This window comes from Sinocyclocheilus rhinocerous, unplaced genomic scaffold, assembly GCF_001515625.1.
Source record: "Sinocyclocheilus rhinocerous isolate Xijiao unplaced genomic scaffold, SAMN03320098_v1.1 scaffold287, whole genome shotgun sequence".
NCBI classification, from domain to species: Eukaryota; Metazoa; Chordata; class Actinopteri; order Cypriniformes; family Cyprinidae; genus Sinocyclocheilus; species Sinocyclocheilus rhinocerous.
The window spans coordinates 1,060,575-1,081,109 of record NW_015633524.1 but is presented as its reverse complement, the minus strand read 5'-3'; the positions used below and the strand labels follow the sequence as shown (position 1 = coordinate 1,081,109).

The 20,535-nt window shown below is 36.6% G+C and overlaps 1 protein-coding gene across 1 annotated transcript; it reads right to left on the bottom strand.

The window, feature by feature from the left end:
• Positions 1 to 502: 502 nt before the first annotated feature.
• Positions 503 to 18,571, bottom strand: LOC107744150 (V-type proton ATPase 116 kDa subunit a-like). The gene is made up of 18 exons (XM_016557658.1): positions 17,847 to 18,571; positions 16,717 to 16,795; positions 16,242 to 16,339; positions 13,439 to 13,576; positions 12,486 to 12,583; positions 11,517 to 11,625; positions 11,132 to 11,344; positions 9,923 to 10,073; positions 9,201 to 9,340; positions 8,944 to 9,101; positions 8,193 to 8,283; positions 7,934 to 8,052; positions 5,275 to 5,485; positions 5,064 to 5,183; positions 3,812 to 3,910; positions 3,603 to 3,720; positions 3,336 to 3,507; positions 503 to 1,087 (listed from the first exon to the last, which is right to left on the bottom strand). Exons 1-18 carry the CDS (start codon positions 17,955 to 17,957, stop codon positions 985 to 987), a joined length of 2,328 nt encoding a protein of 775 aa, XP_016413144.1. The 5' UTR covers positions 17,958 to 18,571; the 3' UTR covers positions 503 to 984.
• Between the last annotated feature and the right edge of the window lie 1,964 nt (positions 18,572 to 20,535).

The following is a 20,535-nucleotide window of genomic DNA, read 5'->3' as shown; positions in this document are numbered from 1 at the left end:
AATGCTTAAATTTGTCTGAACGTTAAGTGTTGATGCACTTTGCTTGGTAAAGCACATCATACAGTAAAGACTATTAATATAGCGAAATCAAATATTTCTGTTAATGGATTCGTCCGGAGGATCTACAGAATGACCTACTTAACCGATGCCATTTAAAAAAAAAATAAAGAGGGGTGATGTATGAATGTATGAAAGAAATGCATCACTATAAGCACCACTCTGCACTATTTATATAATAATAGCTTGTTTATGAGAGTCTGAAACACAAACGTTCATTTACAGGAGTGTTGATAAAAAACATACTGCAAACAAAATTGTAATCCCATGTACATCTGTAGGATTGCCAGTTCTTAAACCATGAACACATGTATTAAAACGGAAGTGTTTCATTTTAAATATGAATAAATTATTGTCTTAGAATTCATTTTGAACAAACAAACAAAAAAAATGCTACCCTGGAAAACTGCTTTGCACGCTAAATGCTGTAAATTATGCTTTAATATCACATTGGAAATGATATATTTTTATTTGGCATTGTTCATTGCACAGTGTAGCATTACCCACACCATAGTGTACCTGCAACGTTTTTTTTTCTAAGACCTAGCTAAAGCAAGCAAAAGTACATTTCAGTGTAGCATACAAAACTGTACATTGAAAAATAGTTATGGCACTTTGAAAAGATATGACAGTAAATGCTTATGAAGGTGCAATACCAAATACAAGTCATATCTCTGAAGATAAATATAATAACAGGACTTTGTTGACAATCTTCGAATGACAGCACATGATGGAACCAAAGCTGATAATCCTGCTGCAAATGGGGCTGTCAGGTTAGCGTACCGATCCGATTCCGACCGGGACCACGTTTTGCAGTGCAAGAATGCTAGTTTTTTCTTCTACAACTTCTGGGTCATTGTCCAGTACCCAAAGGTCAGCAGGTCACGATAAGCTACGGGGTCCTGTTCAAAGTGTTGTGGGTTACAGTCAGAGTAACCCATCTTGCTCAAAGACAGAGGGCAACAGGGAGAAGTCAAAGGGGGCAAATTTTACTCCTGTTCCACTGTAGAATTTGTTCTGAAATTCCACCCTGCAAAAAGTAAAAAATAATCTATAAATAGATGGTAGAGAAATACAGATTTTTTTTAATAATATGTTTTAAAATATTTTTTTTTATTTTAAATGTAACTGAAAATATTAATATTATCTTAAAAATTAGGGCTGCACAATGATGATTAAACGGTTAAATCATGAATATTTTGCTAAAAAACACAATCACGATTATTGTAACTTCATCATTTTTTTCCATTTCATCAGAATTTTTGCCCTTTCACATAGGCACAAATCAAGAGAATATCAACTCGCATGCTTTGCTTGCAGATTTAACAGCACAGATGACCGTGTGAAAGAAAAACAGGCTGTATTACATGTTTATTAAAGAAGATTATCTCAATAGACATGGTTAAACTCCAACTTGCATGCTTGCCAGGGTTTTTAGCTCATTAGCGCTTTTTCCCTAAGGTAGACAGCGCACACGTATGCATGGTTGCCAGGTTGGGAGGATTAAGTAAACCACTGGGCAGAAATGTATCAATTTAGCCTCTTTCACACAGAGATTCCGGAAAATGCACTGATAATGAGTCACACTGCTAGTGATTTTCCGGAGTCTGTGTGTGCGTTAAAACGCATCCCGTAAAGACACGTGACATTAGGATGTGGCAGGCAATGTGACATGCACCATTCCACTAAGCTGGCGGACAATCTCAGCTTCAGCGCGGATAGTGAGTGAGGAGCTCCCTGATCTCTGCTTCATTCCAGTTTACACACATATTTTTTACCTTGAACATTGATCTGCCTTCAAAACAACCGTTAAAAGGGTTGCACGATAACGTGCGTCGTCACTACGACACACCCTTTACGGCATTGGTCCTGCCTTTTGTTCACACAGGGCTGGGTTCCAGCACTGATCCCCGCAATGTTACTAGGTCCCCATCCTGGGATCGTTTCCTTGATCAATCCCGGGAAATGTTTGCGTTCACACAGAAGGCACTTTTCTGGGATCAACGCGCTGTGTGAAAGGGGCTTTTAAGAGAAAATCTCTCATTGGGGGATTAAAGCTCTTGACATCTGGCAACCGCAACCATGAGTGCTTGTGGAGGCTTCTTACCAATGCAAGATAATGCAAATCTCAAATTAAAATAAAATGTTTTCAGGATAAATATATAGCGGGCAAATATCGCAGATTATTATGCTTAATAAATCGAAAGAAGCAGAAATCGTGATCATAATTAAAATACGATTCACTGTGCAGACCTACTTCCAATTTAATGTTAAAATATTAAAGGGATAGTTCACCCCAAAATGAAATTCTGTCATTAATTACTCACCCTCATGTCGTTCCAAATCCGTAAGACCTTCGTTCATCTTCAGAACACAAATTAAGATATTTTTGATTAAATGTGAGAGCTCTCAGACCCTGCATAGACAGCAACGCAACTGTAATGTTCCCATTTCCAGAAGCGTAGTAAGGACATCGGTAAAACAGTCCATGTGACATCAATGGCTCAACTTCAATTTTGCGAAGCTACGAGATTACTTTTTGTGCGCAAAGAAAACAAAAATTACGACTTTATTTAACAATTCTTCTCCCCCGAGTTACTGTCTTCCGCCATTTTGGAGAGTATCACAACGCATACGCACGATTTTACCCTAAAATTGTAAACAACGCTGATTACGCCGATTATGTTCATGCGCGTGCTTTCCCCTCCTAACGTAAACAACGCTGATTACGTTCTTGGGTACTCTCCAAAATGGCAGAAAACGTAACTCAGGGGAGAAGAATTGTTGAATAAATTATGATATTTTAGTTTTCTTTGCACTCAAAAAGTATTCTCGTAGCTTCACAAAACTGAAGTTGAGCCACTGATGTCACATGGACTGTTTTACCGATGTCCTTGCTACGTTTCTGTCTGGGAACATTTCAGTTGCGTTGCTGTCTACGGAGGGTCAGAAAGCTCTTGGATTTCATCCAAAATATCTTAATTTGTGTTCCGAAGATGAACGAAGGTCTTACGGGTTTGGAACGACATGGGTCAGAGAGCTCTCAGAATCAATCAAAAATATCTTAATTCGTGTTCCGAAGATGAACGAAGGTCTTACGGGGTTGGAACGACACGAGGGTGAGTAATTAATGACAGAATTTTCATTTTGGGGTGAACTATCCCTTTAAAAAAAGTATTCTGAGAAGAAAAATAAGATAAGTCTCTTCTAGAAGACTTTTTAATTTAATTCCCATTTCTGATAATCAAACCTGGCTGTATCTGAGGCTGTGTGCTCACCAGTGAAGACGCAGCGCATGGAGGAAAGCGGACAGACCCTCCATGACCAAGAGAATGGAGATAGTGAGCAGAGCAAAGACACTGAACACAGGAACAAGGAAAAGCACGCCCAGGCTGGAGCTCATCCTCAGACCCAGACGCATCACCATCGCCCACAGTACCTCTGACAGCTCTGAGATACACACACACACACACACACACAACATATGCATGAATAGTCTAGAAAACAGATTCATATGCCCAGGATGTAATGAATCAGACACTCACGGGCGTGAGCGAGACTCAGGGCCCAGAGACGCAAGTAGGAGGCCGTGTTGGAAATGCAGCCCAAACAGTACTCTATGGTGTGAATTGCTTGATGCAGGAAGATGTCTCCGAAATCAATCTGCCAGTGAACAAACATGCTGTTAGTGACATTCATACAGGACAAATCTGTGTTTTAATGGTGACTGAATATGAGATAGGTCAACTTCAACCTCCCGAGGCCCTCCTGAGTCACTTAGTCCCTCCTCTTCATCATGGACTACAGACGGTGACAGGTCTTCTTCACTCACACGCCGAACTCGTTCGTAGCCCTGCACACAAAGTAATATGATGCAGTATCTTCACCCTTTTTAACCAGTCCATCAAATATCAATGTATCTTTATATATATTTTGCTAAACACACATGCACATCCATCTGAAGACTACATTTTTGTCATTTGGGTCAATCTCGCTAAAGCATGCGGGTCACATATCACACCAAATCATTAAAAACAATAAACAGTATTTTGAGTTTGATTAAGATTTTTTTTGTATTGTGATTTTATATATATATTTTATGACAAATTAAGCTGAGTTTCCCTCAATTTCTCCTGACCATAATGTATCTGAATGTCTTATATATAGAAATTCTTCTTGTACTATATTAGGAACTTCTTTACTGAAAAACATTATTTTACATTTTAATTAGTTTAACTACATTAAACGGTTTAATCAGCATAAATTTAAAAGCAAAATTTTTTATGGTGTATAATTTAAATAATATATGTTTTGGTGGGGTGTATAATAACGTAAATAAGAAAATGTTGTCTGATAATTTGTAGTTAGCCTATTAAAATGTTAAATAATTCAAATATACTTTTGAATGGCTATAATAACTAATTTAATATGTAAAATGTGAAAGAATCAATTTAACAAAAGTATTGGTATTGTCAATAATAACAGTAAAGAGATGCCATTAGACAAATTATTTAAACTATTTAACTTATTAAAATACTTTGTTGATTCAACATTTATTTAAAAATTAAATGTGCAAATATATTGATTACCAATTTTAATGATAAGTGTGAATAAGTTCATTTTTTAAAACATTTTACAATAAGGTTCCATTTGTTAACATTAGTTAACATGAACTAACAATAAAAAATTCGACTAAAGCATTTATTAATCTTAGTTAATGTTAATTTTAACCTTTACTAATACATTATTTAAAATTCATAAGCTGTCTCTGTTAATATTGTTTAATGGATCTGAGCTAACATTAACAATTGCTAATTGTTAATGTCAGCTAATGGGATCTTATTGTAAAATGTTAGCATTTTTAAAGTGATCTACAGCCGCAATCATTTTTCTTTTTCTCTAGTTGTTTAGTATGAGCTAGTAGGACCAAACAGACCATGAATGTACCATGTGAAATCATGTGACATCAGATACGAACACATACATACACAAGAACACAGACACACCCTGTGGACCCCCAGACTCTTCCCGCCATGATGCAGCCAGTAGAGGTACAGAGGTTTCCCGAATAACAGCACTGGCACCGACAGCAGAGCCAACACCACTAGAAACACCTGCAGTCCAATCTGTTTATTAACACAAGGATTAACACAAACACAGACATCAGGCAGATTGAAGGAAGTGCTCACACTAGTGTTCACAGACACACACACACACCTGGCCAGGGTAAAGGGGTGTAGTGGCGCTCTCCTGCATTAGGAACATGTTGATAAAGTGGATGAGAATGCTTGGAGCCAGCTGTGAGTCTCGCACTGAGAACGCCAGCCATTTGTAAAAGATCATGAAGACCAAGTACCCAAAGAGACAAAGTAGAAAGAGCAGCTCAGGAAGAAAGAGAAGATAGATCTTAAACTTCTGTCGGAAGTGCCTGTAAATACACAGAGAGGAAAAGAGCAGAATTTAGACAGAATGTAGTGTTTACAAGCAAGGAGAGCTTAAAGGGGTGGTTTCCATTTTTTTTTTTTTACTTTAGTTAGTGTGTAATGTTGCCGTTTGAGCATAAACAATATCTGCAAAGTTATGGCGCTGAAAGTTCAGTGCAAACAGAGATATCTCTTTTAAAATGATGGCAGTTTAATGCCTACAAAAACGGCTCGTAGGGACTACAACAAACTACTTCCCGGGTTGGTGACATCACAAACCCATGCAACAAAGGGGGTGGAGCCATGTTGCGCTGCATTAGAGAAGAGGAAGGAGTTGATGCCGTGCCGTCAAAACTAGGGGTGCACAAAAAAATCTATTCATATATGAATCGCGATTCTGTCTTTTAACGATTCTAATGGATTCACAAGTTTCAAAATCAATGTTCTAAAGCAGCGGTTCTTAATACTGTTCCTCACATCTCCTGCTCTGCATCTCTCTCTCAGATCATCAGCTCCATCAATGAAGTGTTCCAATTATACACTTTATGTGTAAAGACCACTGATTTATATATAATGACTATTATATTATAGATCAGTGGTAAAGACAGACTGATATTTTTCACATAGCTACGAGACACGCAGTTGCCGTGGTAACGAGCAATACTTGCTGGCAAACACTTCTTACCGTTACAAAAATGCTACAACGCAATCATGTATTCTGCTGTATTAAAGGTTTAATCAGGATAAAACCGTATAGTAGAAGCTAACATAAGCTGTAGCATTCACAATTAACAGCGTATCTAAAAGTATGAGACAACAACAAACAAAAAACATAGCATTCTGAAACGTCCTGTAAGGGCCGTGCTTGCTCAGGTTCTGCGCGATCCTCTTCACTAATATTCTCTGGGTCTCATTCAGGCTCAAATTGATAAGCAATATTGACGACGCCATTGTTTACAATACAACTGGAGCGCATTCTGAGGTGAGAGGCGAGACGTTTAGACACGCACTGGCGGTTTAGCTTATCACAACACACTTGGCTAGCTAACCAATCAGAGCCCATTGCGTATTTCTGAGGGAGGGGCTTCATAAAAACAGGAAATCATCAGAGCGTTCATCGGAGAAGGGACAGAGCAGTGTAGAATAAAGGTAAATTATGTGAAAAATAATGAATTTTTTTCAAATGAAGCATTAACACTAGACTGTTAGACTGCACCCCATAAACACAATCAAGCCTAGAAAAAAAACAGTCAACCACCTCTTTAATGCAGAGAGTATTTGAGTAAGGATAAATTATGCACAATTGTGCTCATGTGCTTCTAATAATTTTTTATGTGAGTCACGCAGAATGCTTTTATATGGAACTTTTCATGTGTAAATATCTATTTATACTGTGCGAAGTATGAACAGAAATATATATATGTAAAACACAAAACTGTTTCTAAAATTAATTCATTACACCAAATACACAAAATAATGTTCTTTTTAGCAGCATCATATGACCCCTTTAAATCATGAATCCAAAGCAAATGATTAAAAGATTATATGAAAAAATAAAATGATAGGACATGTACATACAACATGTACATCACAAGAAAGAAGAGATGAGCACTAAGATTGTCTTGTAACACTTTTGTATGCACTTTGGGTATTTATTTCTTACTGTTAATCACGATTAATCTCATGATTTCTGACCAGATTTTTTAAAGTAGAATGAAACAATAATAATATGTAAATGCTGTAAATGTTAAAAATGATTACATTAAACTACTAAGCATATTTAATTTAAAAACAAATAAGTAAATAATTTTTTATAACATTTTATTTATAAATAAATTATAAATACATTTATAAATCAATATGTCTGTAAAATATCTTTAAACAAATGTATAAATATACATAAATCAATATTAAATCAATATTTTTTATTATTATTATGGGTTATTATAGTTGACTGGAACTAAAATCATAAAAAATTGCTACTTGAAATAAAACAAATGCTTACTGAAATAAAGCAAAATGTATTATTTTGTTTTAGCTACATTCAACATTTCTCATTTTAATTTAGTTTAATGTGATGTACTAAAATAACATATATATATATATATATATATAAAATATAAAAATATAAAAAAATAAAAAGTACAGAAACACAAAACAAATTCACTAAAATCAAAAATTAAAATCCAAATAAGTGGAAAATATAAAAAATAAAACTAATCCGACATATCAATAAACAGATATTTAGAAACACTAAACATTCAAATAAAATTGAAGAACAGAAAATATAAAAATGAAAACAATACATCAATAAAAACTATACCATTCAAAAAAAACATTCCTCGGACCCCAGTTTGAAAATCCCTGTGCTAAATCACTTCGTGTAATAATTAGTAATAGAGCCTTCACCATTACACATATACCAAGACCTAAATAATCTGATGCTCACTCACAAGTGGTTGAAGACACTGAGCACCACCCCAAAGGTCATGTGAATGACTCCAATGATCACAGACATCTTCATCTTGTAGGAGTTGAGGAAGGTCAGGCGATTCACGGCCATGTTCCAAATCTACAGGTCAACCGAACACAACAAATTAGAGCTCTGAAACCAATATCAGTGAATTACTCTGAGCAGTAATGTATAATTTCAGGATGTGGCTTCCACCCACAGAAATGTGCTTCATAAATCTTCAGAGAGTGTGCACTCACTGGATCAATGCCCAATGGATAAGGTCCAGAGAAAACACCGGAAACGTTGGGATCCAAGGTGAGTAAAGCATTTGTTTGTAGAGTTTCATTTCTGTGCCAGAGTAAAAGGAGGAAAACAATAGTGTACAATAATTATTGTGGATCCTTAAAGGGTTAGTTCACCCAAAAATGAAAATTCTGTCATTAATTACTCACCCTCATGTCGTTCTAAACCTGTAAGAACACAATTTTACGAAGCTACGAAAATACTTTTTGTACGCAAAGAAAACAAAAATAACGACTTTTTGCGCACAAAAAGTATTCTCGTAGCTTCGTATAATTACGGTTGAACCCCTGATGTCACATGGATTATTTTACCGATCTCCTTGCTACGTTTCTGGACCATGATCGTGTAAGGATTCTTGCGGTCAATAGGAGGGTCAGAGAGCTCTCAGAATCCATCAAAAATATCTTAATTTGTGTTCCGAAGATGAACGGAGGTCTTACGGGTTTGAAACGACATGAGGGTGAGTAACTAATGACAGAATTTTCATTTTTGGGTGAACTAACCCTTTAAATAAAATAAAAATGGAATTATAGCTGCAAGCTGAAATGACGGGCCCAAGCACTATGACGGGAAAGCAATGGCATTTAAGCAGGTAAATACAAAAGGATTTTTCTCAAGGTGTTTTAGTACCATACTTCCGGCTGCCAGCTGGTGGCGCTATAACTATCAGTACTTGGACCCTAAAAAGTGCGTTTTGTGTCTTACGTCCACTCCTGCTGTGTGAACATGGCCTTGACACTCCAGGCTGAGCCAAAGATGTTGAGGGATTTGGAGAAACAGTCATTATAAATGAGTCCAGTGTATATGGAGAATAATCCCATCATCAGTATGATGTACCGCCCATCAAAAAAGGTCGTCCAGATCTGAACAGAGACAATCATTTAATCAGAAACAAAAAATGACATATTTGGATCAGCATTATGGTTAATTGTAGTTTAATTAAATTTCGTTACAACTCTGACCTCATTTCCTGGTTGTCTTCGCTTGTGGTCCTTCTCAGTCAACACCATCCACAAAGCAAAGAGAGTCATGACTGAACCATGACCAAGATCTCCGAACATCACCGCAAACAGGAAGGGAAAGGTGATAATGGTATAAGGAGCTGTGAGGGAAGGAAAGAAAAATAAAAAACTAAATTCATTAACAATCTGAAAATCATGAATATTAAGCAGCACAACTGTTTTCAGCATTGATAATAATCACAAATGTTTCTCGAGCAGCAAATCAGCATATTAGATTGATTTCTGAAGGATCATGTGACACTGAAGACTGGAGGAATGGTGCTGAAAATTCAGCTTTGATCACAGGAATAAATTACATTTCAAAATATATACAAATAGAAAAGAGTTATTTTAAATTGTAATAATATTTCACAATATCTGTTTTTACTGTATTTTTAAATGGTAGTGTATGGCTAAAGGTGAACCATATGGAACACTTTATGGAGCCTGACAGCCTCTAGTCACTGCTTTTATTGTACTGAAAAGAGCAGCATGAACATTCTTCAAAATATCTTGTTCTGTGCTCCACAGATGAAAGTCTTATAGTTTTGGAACAACATGAGGGTGAGTAAATGAAGACAACATTTTCATTTTTGGGTGAACTATTGCTTTTACTAATTTCCAGTGTAAGCCTTGTAGCTTCTCATTAAGGTTGTAAATAATAGTTGGTGTTCTGCACTCACCTGGGCTGGCCTCCCTGTAGTCGCCCACTCCATACGCTTCCACTATACTCTGGAAGCCTGAGGTAAACTTGTTGCTCCTCAAAAGTGTCGGTGGAGTGTCACTGCTTGGGATACGGTTCACAAAGGAAGGGACGGTGGCGTCACCTTTTCTCTATTAAGAAAATTAAAGGAATACATCTCCCAAAAATGAAAATTTGCTTAAAAATTCACTCGCCCTCAAGTCATTCTTTTATTGGATCAGATTTGGAGAAACGTATCATTACATCACTTGTTCACCAAAGGATCCTCTGCAGTGAATGGGTGCCGTCAGAATGAGAGTCCAAACAGCTGATAAAAACATCACAATAATCCACAAGTAATCCACCCCACTCCGGTCCATCAGTTAACATCTTATGAAGTGAAAAGCTGTGTTTGTAAGAAATAAATCCATCATTAAGCCATTTTAACTTTAAACCATTGCTTCTAGTCAAAATATAGTCCATAATCCATATATTAACGCTTCCTCCAGTGGAAAAGTCCATCCCCTGTTGTCCTCCTCTCACATCAGAATCCTGGAGTGGTGTGGATTACTTGTGGATTATTGTGATGTTTTTATCAGCTGTTTGAACTCTCATTCTGACGGCACCCATTCACTGCAGAGGATCTACTGATGAAAGTAATCCACACCACTCCGGTCCATCAGTTAACATCTTATGAAGTGAAAAGCTGTGTTTGTAAGAAATAAATCCATCATTAAGCCATTTTAACTTTAAACCATTGCTTCTAGTCAAAATATAGTCCATAATCCATATATTAACGCTTCCTCCAGTGGAAAAGTCCATCCCCTGTTGTCCTCCTCTCACATCAGAATCCTGGAGTGGTGTGGATTACTTGTGGATTATTGTGATGTTTTTATCAGCTGTTTGAACTCTCATTCTGACGGCACCCATTCACTGCAGAGGATCTACTGATGAACAAGTGATGTAATGCTAAATTTCTCCAAATCTGTTCTGATGAAGACATCTACATCTTGAATGGCCTGAGGGTGAGTACATTGACAGCAAAATTTCTTTTTTGGGTGAACTATTCTTTTTAAAGATGCTACAGTTACAGCACTTATCTCAGATTGTGTAATTGTCTCGAAGGCACATTAAAACTTCTTAATTGCTTCTCATACGTCAGTAGTTGGATCAAATCAGACTAGCGTGTAATGAGAACGATTTTACTCACTGAGCCCTCCTCCAACGCCCTCCTCAGGTTCGCCAGATTGCTGACTGGACACCACACTTCAGCGATGAGACACTTGTTGGTGACGTCAAAGCTGCAGAGGTTAAGGATGTGATAGATGGCTTTCATCTTCTTCACTTCCAGCACCCACGAGTGCGTCGACTCAGACGCCGTATGCAAGACCTGCTTCAAGTAATCCTCGGTGCGGTGCAAAACCTAATGCACAAAGATCACTTCATTAACGTTTTAATTATGACATAGCAAGATCAAATAATTATGCCAATCCTCCAGTGAATGCGGTAACGTCAGCATTATTTTGCAGAGGACAAACCGATAATCAAACCCATAAGGAGACTCTGAAGGCACTCGGGAGAAGCAGAAGACGTACGTTTTGTAAGTCTTGGATGCGTGTCCTCAAGCTGTCCATCACATCGACCCTTTCCTCATCTGTTTCAGGGTGGGGGTAGAGATGACAGTGGTAACTGTGGAAACCATAGAACAACATTCAATATGACAGACAGACTTAGGGACAGAACATGTTCACATATGCCATCTGCAAAATACTTTTATTTTGTTTTCAATAATGGTCAGTGGGCATATACTTCAAAAGGATGTCTTTAGTCGTTCCATAGCACCTTCTTGTTTCCAGTGTTTCAAAAAGATTTGATATGTTAAGAGACTTTTGACCTGTTTTCTTCTGCATGTTGGTCGCACCGCATGACTTGATGTTTTAGCAGACAAAAGTTTTTAAAATATAAACAAATCATATTTGGGTTTTTTTTTTCCTAAGAAATAATAATAATAGATTATGCCAAAATACAGGCATTTTTCTTCATTATAATATCAGGACAGTTGAATCACCACAAACTTTCAGACTCAATGCCAAAAAAAAAAAAAAGAAAAAAAAGAATTTGAATTCAGAAATTGCTCATCATAGAAAAAGTGTATTGAATTCACTGTATGTATGAGTTTGATTTTAATATAATGTAGAAGAAAATTAATAGATCCACACAAAAAATAATTTCCATTTTTTTAATGGCATTATTTTTAATAATTACTTGAATGTAATTGCTAATTACAGACTTGACAGTCTTATCATGTTAAGAATTATGTTAAATACTAAAAAAAATGAATTTGAATTCAGAAATTGCTCATCATAGAAAAAGTGTATTGAATTCACTGTATGTATGAGTTTGATTTTAATATAATGTAGAAGAAAATTAATAGATCCACACAAAAAATAAGACAAACCTGAAACACAAACATCACACGTACGTAAGGTCACAGCGGTGTGGATGTAGACCGAGACACACTGATCTGTTTAAAAGATGTAAGTGAGAGGGTCTTTGTGACTCACCCGAGTTTGGCGCCCAGTCTCTGCATGCTGGTGCAGCCTGTCACTGATTCAGTCTCCAGAGACGGGAACTCCTCATACTGAGGGCCCAGGGCTTCATGCTAAACACAGACACATCCACATTCACATAATCAATTAAGATTTAACAAATATCTGAGAGCTACAGATTGCAATCATCAAACAGAAGGTTTCTATTAACAATAATATGTGATTGACGAATATATAAGCTAAATCTAATAATCAGCCAAAATTTGGCCATTTTAAATTATTAGCATTGGCTGATAAATGTGTCCATTTGACTGAATATATGAAAGAATATATGATTGTGTTCATTCCAAAATATAACAACAGTTATGTCAACAGATAATATTTACAAATATTTTAAAGACCTTAGCAATTTTGGTTAAACTTTTTTTTTTTCCCAAAATGTCAGCAAATTTTGTTTTCGTCCTTTGTTTTCAAATTGTATTATATTACATTTTAGTGAATTCTACACAATTTATGTTATTTAAATAATAATTAAAAAATTCTACATTTCAGCTATTTTGTTCATCTATTTGCTTTTAAATTGTATTATATCAAATATATATATAAAATTATTTCAGCAATTTTTGAGCATTTCAATTGCCATCAGTGAATTTAATATATGATATCTGGCATGCTACTTTAAAGATAATGGAACTAGTCAACCACTGGTCAACATTAGGCCTACATTTTTTACAAAAGAAAGCTAACCGTGGCAAATAAGACAAACATATGGTTGAATCCAAGCTGATCTGGTCCCAGAAAATGTGGCTTGTATGTTTCTCCATCATAAGCACCATAAATGTCATGTGACTCCCAGAGTACCAAAAGCTTTGGTGCGTTTGCTCACAGTTCTCTCACAATTACAGTAGTTTAAGTCACTATACATCATGTCACACAGGCCACATTAATACTGGTGAATGGAGACTCACCCTGGAGCGGCTGTGCATGAACGTGTGTGTGATTCTCAGCATGTGCGTGTACTCCGTCAGTTCCAGCAGGTTCCGCTGGAGCTTCTCTTTATTCTTGGCCACCTCGCTGAGCTCCACCTCCAGCCTCTGCAGTTGCTCCTGACAACAGCCAATGACCTTCCATCAGTGATGTTAAAACACATCACACTTACACATTCAATATTTATAAATGCCTTCAAAACGAGACATACACCAGGTCAACAAAACTCAGCACAACATTATCCAAAACAATACTTAACACAATAAAAAAATGAGTGTACTTATCATGTGTACTACTATAAAGCAAAGCCACACATGATGAATCCACCATGCATAATCAATTCCCCCATTCACAGAAAGCTTTCTCTCCCACATTGTACACAATCAATCACTCTAGGCAACTTGACACGGTCAATTACCAGCACTGGGTCTTGACGCTGAGAACTGGAGTTCTCATATACAATCAATTACCACAAACCACGGAGCACATGGCCATCAGGCCAAAAATATATAGACTGTAATTGACTAAAACTGCATGGGAGGGAATTTTCTTCTCGTTTAGGGGTCTATAACCTTCAATACCCTTTACACACAAACATCTGTTATATGATGTAATACTTGCTGCAATTTTTCAAGGAGCATCACATTAAAGAAACTTACACTCACAATAAAAAGGTCTGAAATGTGGGTTAAATTTGCACCCACAATAAAATGTCCATTGTATATTGTCAATAGTGTAGCGATGTAAGAAACACAACTCACAGAAGTCACTTTCAAGCCAAATTAAACGTGAAATTGTTGAGATTCCTCCTACTGAAATTACTTAATTTCATCCATGAAATTACGTAAAGCAACACTAAGTAGTACTCTGCTGCTCTACATTTGCGAAATTTCGGCAAAATTTTGTAGGCAGAAAAAGTCCATTGTCAATTGACCCTTCGCAAAGACCCGAGCCCCTTTGTAACTTTTGCTATGTTCGACAAGCCATTGCGCTCACACCACACATCATGTTCTCACTCAGTGAAAAATACATCGCGGAGAAAAGAGGAAACTGACAACACGCCGTCAGACAAGACATAGCAAGTTAACTTTTGGTATGAAAAAGTCTCAGCTTTCAAATTGTTTCCTTTTTAAGAAATTCAAACAATAGATGCTGTTTTGTGGCTCTTTAATGTGTCGTGACAGATCGCTGTAGCGCCTCAGTTCAAGTAGAATGTGAACCGATCATCTATTCTTTTTTACTAGTTATAGCACAAAATAACATGAATGAACATCAAAAGGTGTCTTGTTTCAACCAAGAAAAGACGTCAATACACACCATTTTTCAAGTTTGTTGGACAAAATGGCAGATTCGACATTATGATTGGTCAGATCGCCTGTCAGTCAAACTCCCTGTGAAGAGTCAATTGTCAGTAGTGTAGTGTGATGTATGAAGCACAACTCAACTAGAAGTCACTTTCAAGCCAAATTGAACTTCTGAAAACTGTGTGGGGAAATGTTTCACCATAAAGTGAAATTGCCCGGATTTCTATTAAATGACTGGATTTCACCCACAAAATTCCATAGAGTAGCCGTAAACAGTACTCTGCTGCTCTACATTTACTGTTGTTGTTGCAGAAAAGGTCCACTAGTAATTGTCAATAGTGTAGCGATGTATGAGGCACAAATCACTTTCACAGACTTTTACATTAAAGGGTTAGTTCACCCAAAAATGAAAATTCTGTCATTAATTACTCACCCTCATGTCGTTTTAAACCCGTAAGACCTTTGTTCATCTTCGGAACACAATTTAAGATATTTTTGATGGAATCTGAGAGCTGTCTGACCCTCCATAGGCAGCAACGCAACTGAAATGTTCAACAAGTCCTGAAACGTAGCAAGGGGATCTGTAAAATAATCCATGTGACATCAGTGGTTCATCCGCAATTAATACGAAGCTACGAGAATACTTTTTGTGCGCAAAAGAAAAACCCCCCGACTTTATTCAACAATTCGTGTCCTCCGCATCACCCTGGTGCCATTTTGGAGAGTATATAAAATTAAGGTTGAACCACTGATGTCACATGGACTATTTTAAACGATGTCCTTACTACATTTCTGGGCATTGAATGTGGTAGTTGCATTACTGTCTATACAGGGTCAGAGAGCTCTCGGATTTCATCAAAAATATCTTAATTTGTGTTCTGAAGATGAACCAAGGTCTTACAGGTTTCCTCGTGACGCAGCTGACACAGAACAGCATACGCTGTTTACGTCCAGCTTATATTCTCCAAAATGGCACCAGGGTGATGCAGAAAATCTTTGGGGAAATCTTTCACTATACTCTTGTGAGCGCGTGTCAAAGACTGACACGGAAAAGAAGAAATTGTTGAATTAAGTCATTATTTTTGTTTTCTTTGTGCACAAAAATATTCTCGTAGATTCATAAAATTAAGGTTGAACCACTGATGTCACATGGACTATTTTAAACGATGTCCTTACTACATTTCTGGGCATTGAATGTGGTAGTTGCATTACTGTCTATACAGGGTCAGAGAGCTCTCGGATTTCATCAAAAATATCTTAATTTGTGTTCTGAAGATGAACCAAGGTCTTACAGGTTTGAAACGGCATGAGGGTGAGTAATTAATGACAGAATTTTCATTTTTTGGGGTAAACTATCCCTTTAATTTTGCTTAAAGAGAACTCAGACCCAAGACAGTATTTATGGAAACTAGAAAAAGTCTGTTTGGCACATTTACCTTGCTTAATAAAGCAGCCAATATCAGTATATCTCAGCACCTACCATGATTTCTAAGACATTTTTGGGTGCAGGAGCAACAGGAGGGACTTCAGCCTCTGGCACTGCAAGATTAAACTTCCTGATTTCCCTCAGCAGATACCCTATAGGTGATGGAAACAAAGAAATTGAGTTTTAAACATTGATTCAAGAGCACACAGAAACATAACAGTGAGAGAAGCATAACAATGCAAACACATCAGAACAAAGTCTATTCTAATATACAAAAATAGTCTGTTCTGTGCTTGTTTCTTATGTTACTCCAGCAAAACTCCATCGTAATTATACTATTTTTGATCTTTTGATTCTAACTTTGTCGTCTGTGTAACATACCTCTAAGGCTAAGATGGAAACGTATCGCAAAATGAAGAAAGTAATTGTAGCTAATATTTAGCACCAGATTTTGAAGTTCAAAGATCCTCAGCAGGAGAGGTTTAGGCTTGACCTAAAATTTACAGAGTGTTCAATAAAGATCTCTTACCCAGAATCCTCTCCATCTCCTCACATCTCTTGATCTCACTGACGAAGCGGCGCTGGAAGGAGCTGACGCTGGGGTTCAGCTGGAACAGGTCATCAGATTATGACTTGTATGTTTGACACAACAACATATTACAATCGAGAGACAACAAGACAAGGCTGTGGGCATTTTAATCAGATGATATTTGGTCAATGTTCAGATTTCAGCATTGCATAATAATCGGGTCTGCTTGGCTGATCAACAGACATTAGTCTCCTCATGTAAAGTCGACTGACAGCTTTGTCACTGCAATAAATGAGGAATGGAGCTTACAGCTTCAAAAAGGAGAAAAATCAACATAGAATCAACATAAAACTGGTTTATAAGACTCATGCACTATATTTCAAGCACTTATATTTATATTTTATTTCATTCTAGCTTCACTTCAGTTGACAATGACTTTTAATAGTTTAGTTAACAATAACAACAAGGCTTAGGACCCGTGACTGGTCCAACATTTTGTATTCATTTTAAATGTATGCTGCATGCCAAAAAATTTAATTCATAGAAAACTGTCCAACAAAATCTCAAAATTGATTTGTCAGCTGCCCTTACTGATGCCAACCTAAACAGTAGGTCACACACATATGTGACCAACACATACATAGCCCATGAAGTCGTTAATGAGTGTCAAACAACCTCAGGGTGAATAGAAAACACAGGCTTTTAAACAGACTTGCTCTATTTTTCAAGCAAGCAATTGATCCAGCTCAGCGTTAACCAGGACATTAACCTGGCTGGAATACATCAGCCTCCCTGTATGACCAGGACAAAATGTGCACACATGTGAGATTCAACATGCATTTAATTCAATCCGTTTCACACCTATAAGCGACACGCAGCAAACAAACATGGCTTGCCAGGTAATGCCGATAATTTACACTCAATTTACTTCAATCTGCCCTGAGAATTCAGGCTGTGGCTCAAAATCTACCTAGACAGCATTTTTGGGGCATCAGGTGCACGCAGCATCGGTGACTCGGAACCTGTTTTTATACAGTCTATGCTCGGAACGCGCCTATGATGCCCCAGAAATGCTGTCTAGCTAGGCAGCTCACTAAGATTTGATACACACCCGTTGAGTTCAAACTTACATCTCGAAATTCAACCAGCCCCATTTCTCCGAGTTCGCTGATGCAGTCGTACGCCGAACCGGACTGCAGGAACAGCTGCGCCAAACACATCTCCTCACTCCGAAAGCCCATCTTCTGTCTCCTCTCTCGGCCACCTTGATCACTCAATCCGCCTCTGGCCTTTGCGATTCACTTTAATACAGCGCGACCAACCTGCCGCGAGCGTCAAGTGTTCAACACAAAAATTCGATCTCAATACATTTCCATTTGACTATAAACTGACTTGTTAGCGCGCATTATGAATTATTGAAGATTTGATGTCTGATTGAGCCAGGATGAGATTAAACTGTACCGAAAATCATTAACCTATAAATGCTATTTTTAGCAACCTAGTGAGTATTCGCAGCATTATCATGCAGATTATGCAAATACTACAAAATAAGCTGCAGAGGTAACGTTAATATTCACTGTGTCTTACCTAGCTGGCAGGACAATAATAATCGATAGGCGTCTGTACCTTTAATTGCCGTCTTGCCATTGAAACGACAGAAATAACGTAAGAGATTAAAGGCTACTGAAGGGATGTTGCCAAACAAACAGCTAAACGCTATGCAGCCTTAAAAACGTACATGTACAATGAAGGCTTGGTGTTTAAATAGATCGCATAATAAAAAGATCACTCCCGTAAAGCACAAACCCTGCCGGTGTACAGATTGCGCCCGTGGGTTGCCAGATACTTTGTCAGCAAATCCCCCTTTCCTCTATTTAGCACGTTTTAAACAGACATTTAAAAAACAAAATGTTTGTAAAAATAGAAACATAGCATGAATATATATATATATATATATATATATTATGATAATGTGCATTCATGAAAGACTACCGACCATTTAACAAAATAAAACACATTCACAACTTCACCTTTTTTTTTTTTTTTAAGTTCTGCAATTAGCCTCTATGCCTACGGAGTGATTTAAAAACTTAATAAATATAAAGAAATTAATATTAATTAAATAAACATAACATATAAAAAAATAAACGAAAAATTCGAGTATTTAACACCTTATTTCATTATACTTGTATTAATGTCAGCATTCAGCATCATGTTCATGATGTATTTAATAATTACATTGTGTTTTATTTAGTGTTTTTATTAGTTTTATTTAGAGTGTTAAATAACTCCATATTCCATTAACTTACACTATATTTAATAAAATTATAATGACTTAATTATGAAATTTGAAATAACAAGAACAGCTATTCTACAAATCCATAACAAACCCATGGCTTGCAAATATTTTATCTGCTTAAAGGTCCACTCAAAAGGTCAAAAAGGTCATTTTTGTATGTTGCACTGGCTGTCTTAAAAATCTGTAATAAATAAAGAAATAAAAATGATAAAGAAATAAAAATGATAAAGGCTCATTTAAAATGCTATATAAATGCTATTAAATTGAGTTGATAACAAAAATTATAACAACAATATATCCTAAATCCTAAATGTCTTTATTGCTTAGTAAACAAGTTTGTATGGTAAGCGTTTTTCTGCAATCTGGCAACCACATCATCATTTAATATATTCTGTGCCATATTCTTCTAGACCAGAGGCAGGCCATCTGCCTGTCCTTTGTTTAAATGCCTGAAAATTAAAAGATTTACAAGGCAAAACAAGACTTTGTTAACGGTTCTTAAATAATAAAAACCAACTCTCAGTGAAATATAATGTTTTCAGCAGAACAAGTTATAGCAGATAGATACAATGAGATTGTAATGGTCCTCATGTGACAGTGACGTCATATAACCCACTAGCCTCCACCTCATTGTATATTTATGCAAGTACGTTTATATAGTGCACCACAAACTTAGTAACTTTTTTTAGGTTCCAGGTAAATGTCCTTCTCAAAGCAAATGCAGATATTCAAAAAAAAAGCCAAACTGTCATGAAAAAGTGCATCCAAAAGTAATGTTTCTTTATGCAATATATGCAAAATGCCTGACAGAATTGAATGTGGCCCAGCCCTAATCATTTCACATCACTTAATAAGAATACAAAAACATAACAATAGAAATAATTTACTATAAAGGTGCATATGAAGATGATAAATTCACCATGTTTACTTAAAATCTCAGCAGTTATTTAGGTCATAATGGTTCAGCTTACAAAACAGGTTGGGAACCTATCATTAAGTGGAGCATGGGAGTATCATGAACATTAGGGTTTTCACTCATGGGTCCATGAAGATGCTCAAAAAAGACACAAAGCATAAAGAAGTAGAAATAGAGACATTAGCAGTAAACAGAAATACTAGTAGAAATAGAACATAATCAGCTGTCTGATAATTATTATATGCTTATTATTATTATTATTTTATATACTTATCTTGCTGGATCTGTCCGCTGCTTTTGACACGGTTAACCACCAGATCCATGCTTCACAACTCCTTGTTCAAGCTCTTGTTCTGTCCAGGCTGGACTATTGCAATGCTCTCTTGGCTGGTCTTCCAGCCAGTTCTATCAAACATTTACAATTAATCCAGAACGGCAGCTAGATAAATTTTTAATGAGCCAAAAAGAATGCACGTCACACCTCGGTTTATCGCGGCTAAAAACACATCTCTTCCATCTTTATTTGACCCTCTAACTCGCACTCTCTATTCTAATTCTATTCTTAAAATTTTTATTTATTATATTATTTAAAAAACCCTTGCTA

Coding starts and splice junctions, on each gene's coding strand:
- LOC107744150 (XM_016557658.1), bottom strand. CDS start 17,957: ATGGGCTTTCGGAGTGAGGAGATGTGTTTGGCGCAGCTGTTCCTGCAG. Junction 5,486..7,933: donor CTCAGTGTCTTCAACCACTT/GTGAGTGAGCAT, acceptor GTGTATTTACAG/GCACTTCCGACAGAAGTTTA. Junction 3,911..5,063: donor AGAGTCTGGGGGTCCACAGG/GTGTGTCTGTGT, acceptor CTTTGTGTGCAG/GGCTACGAACGAGTTCGGCG.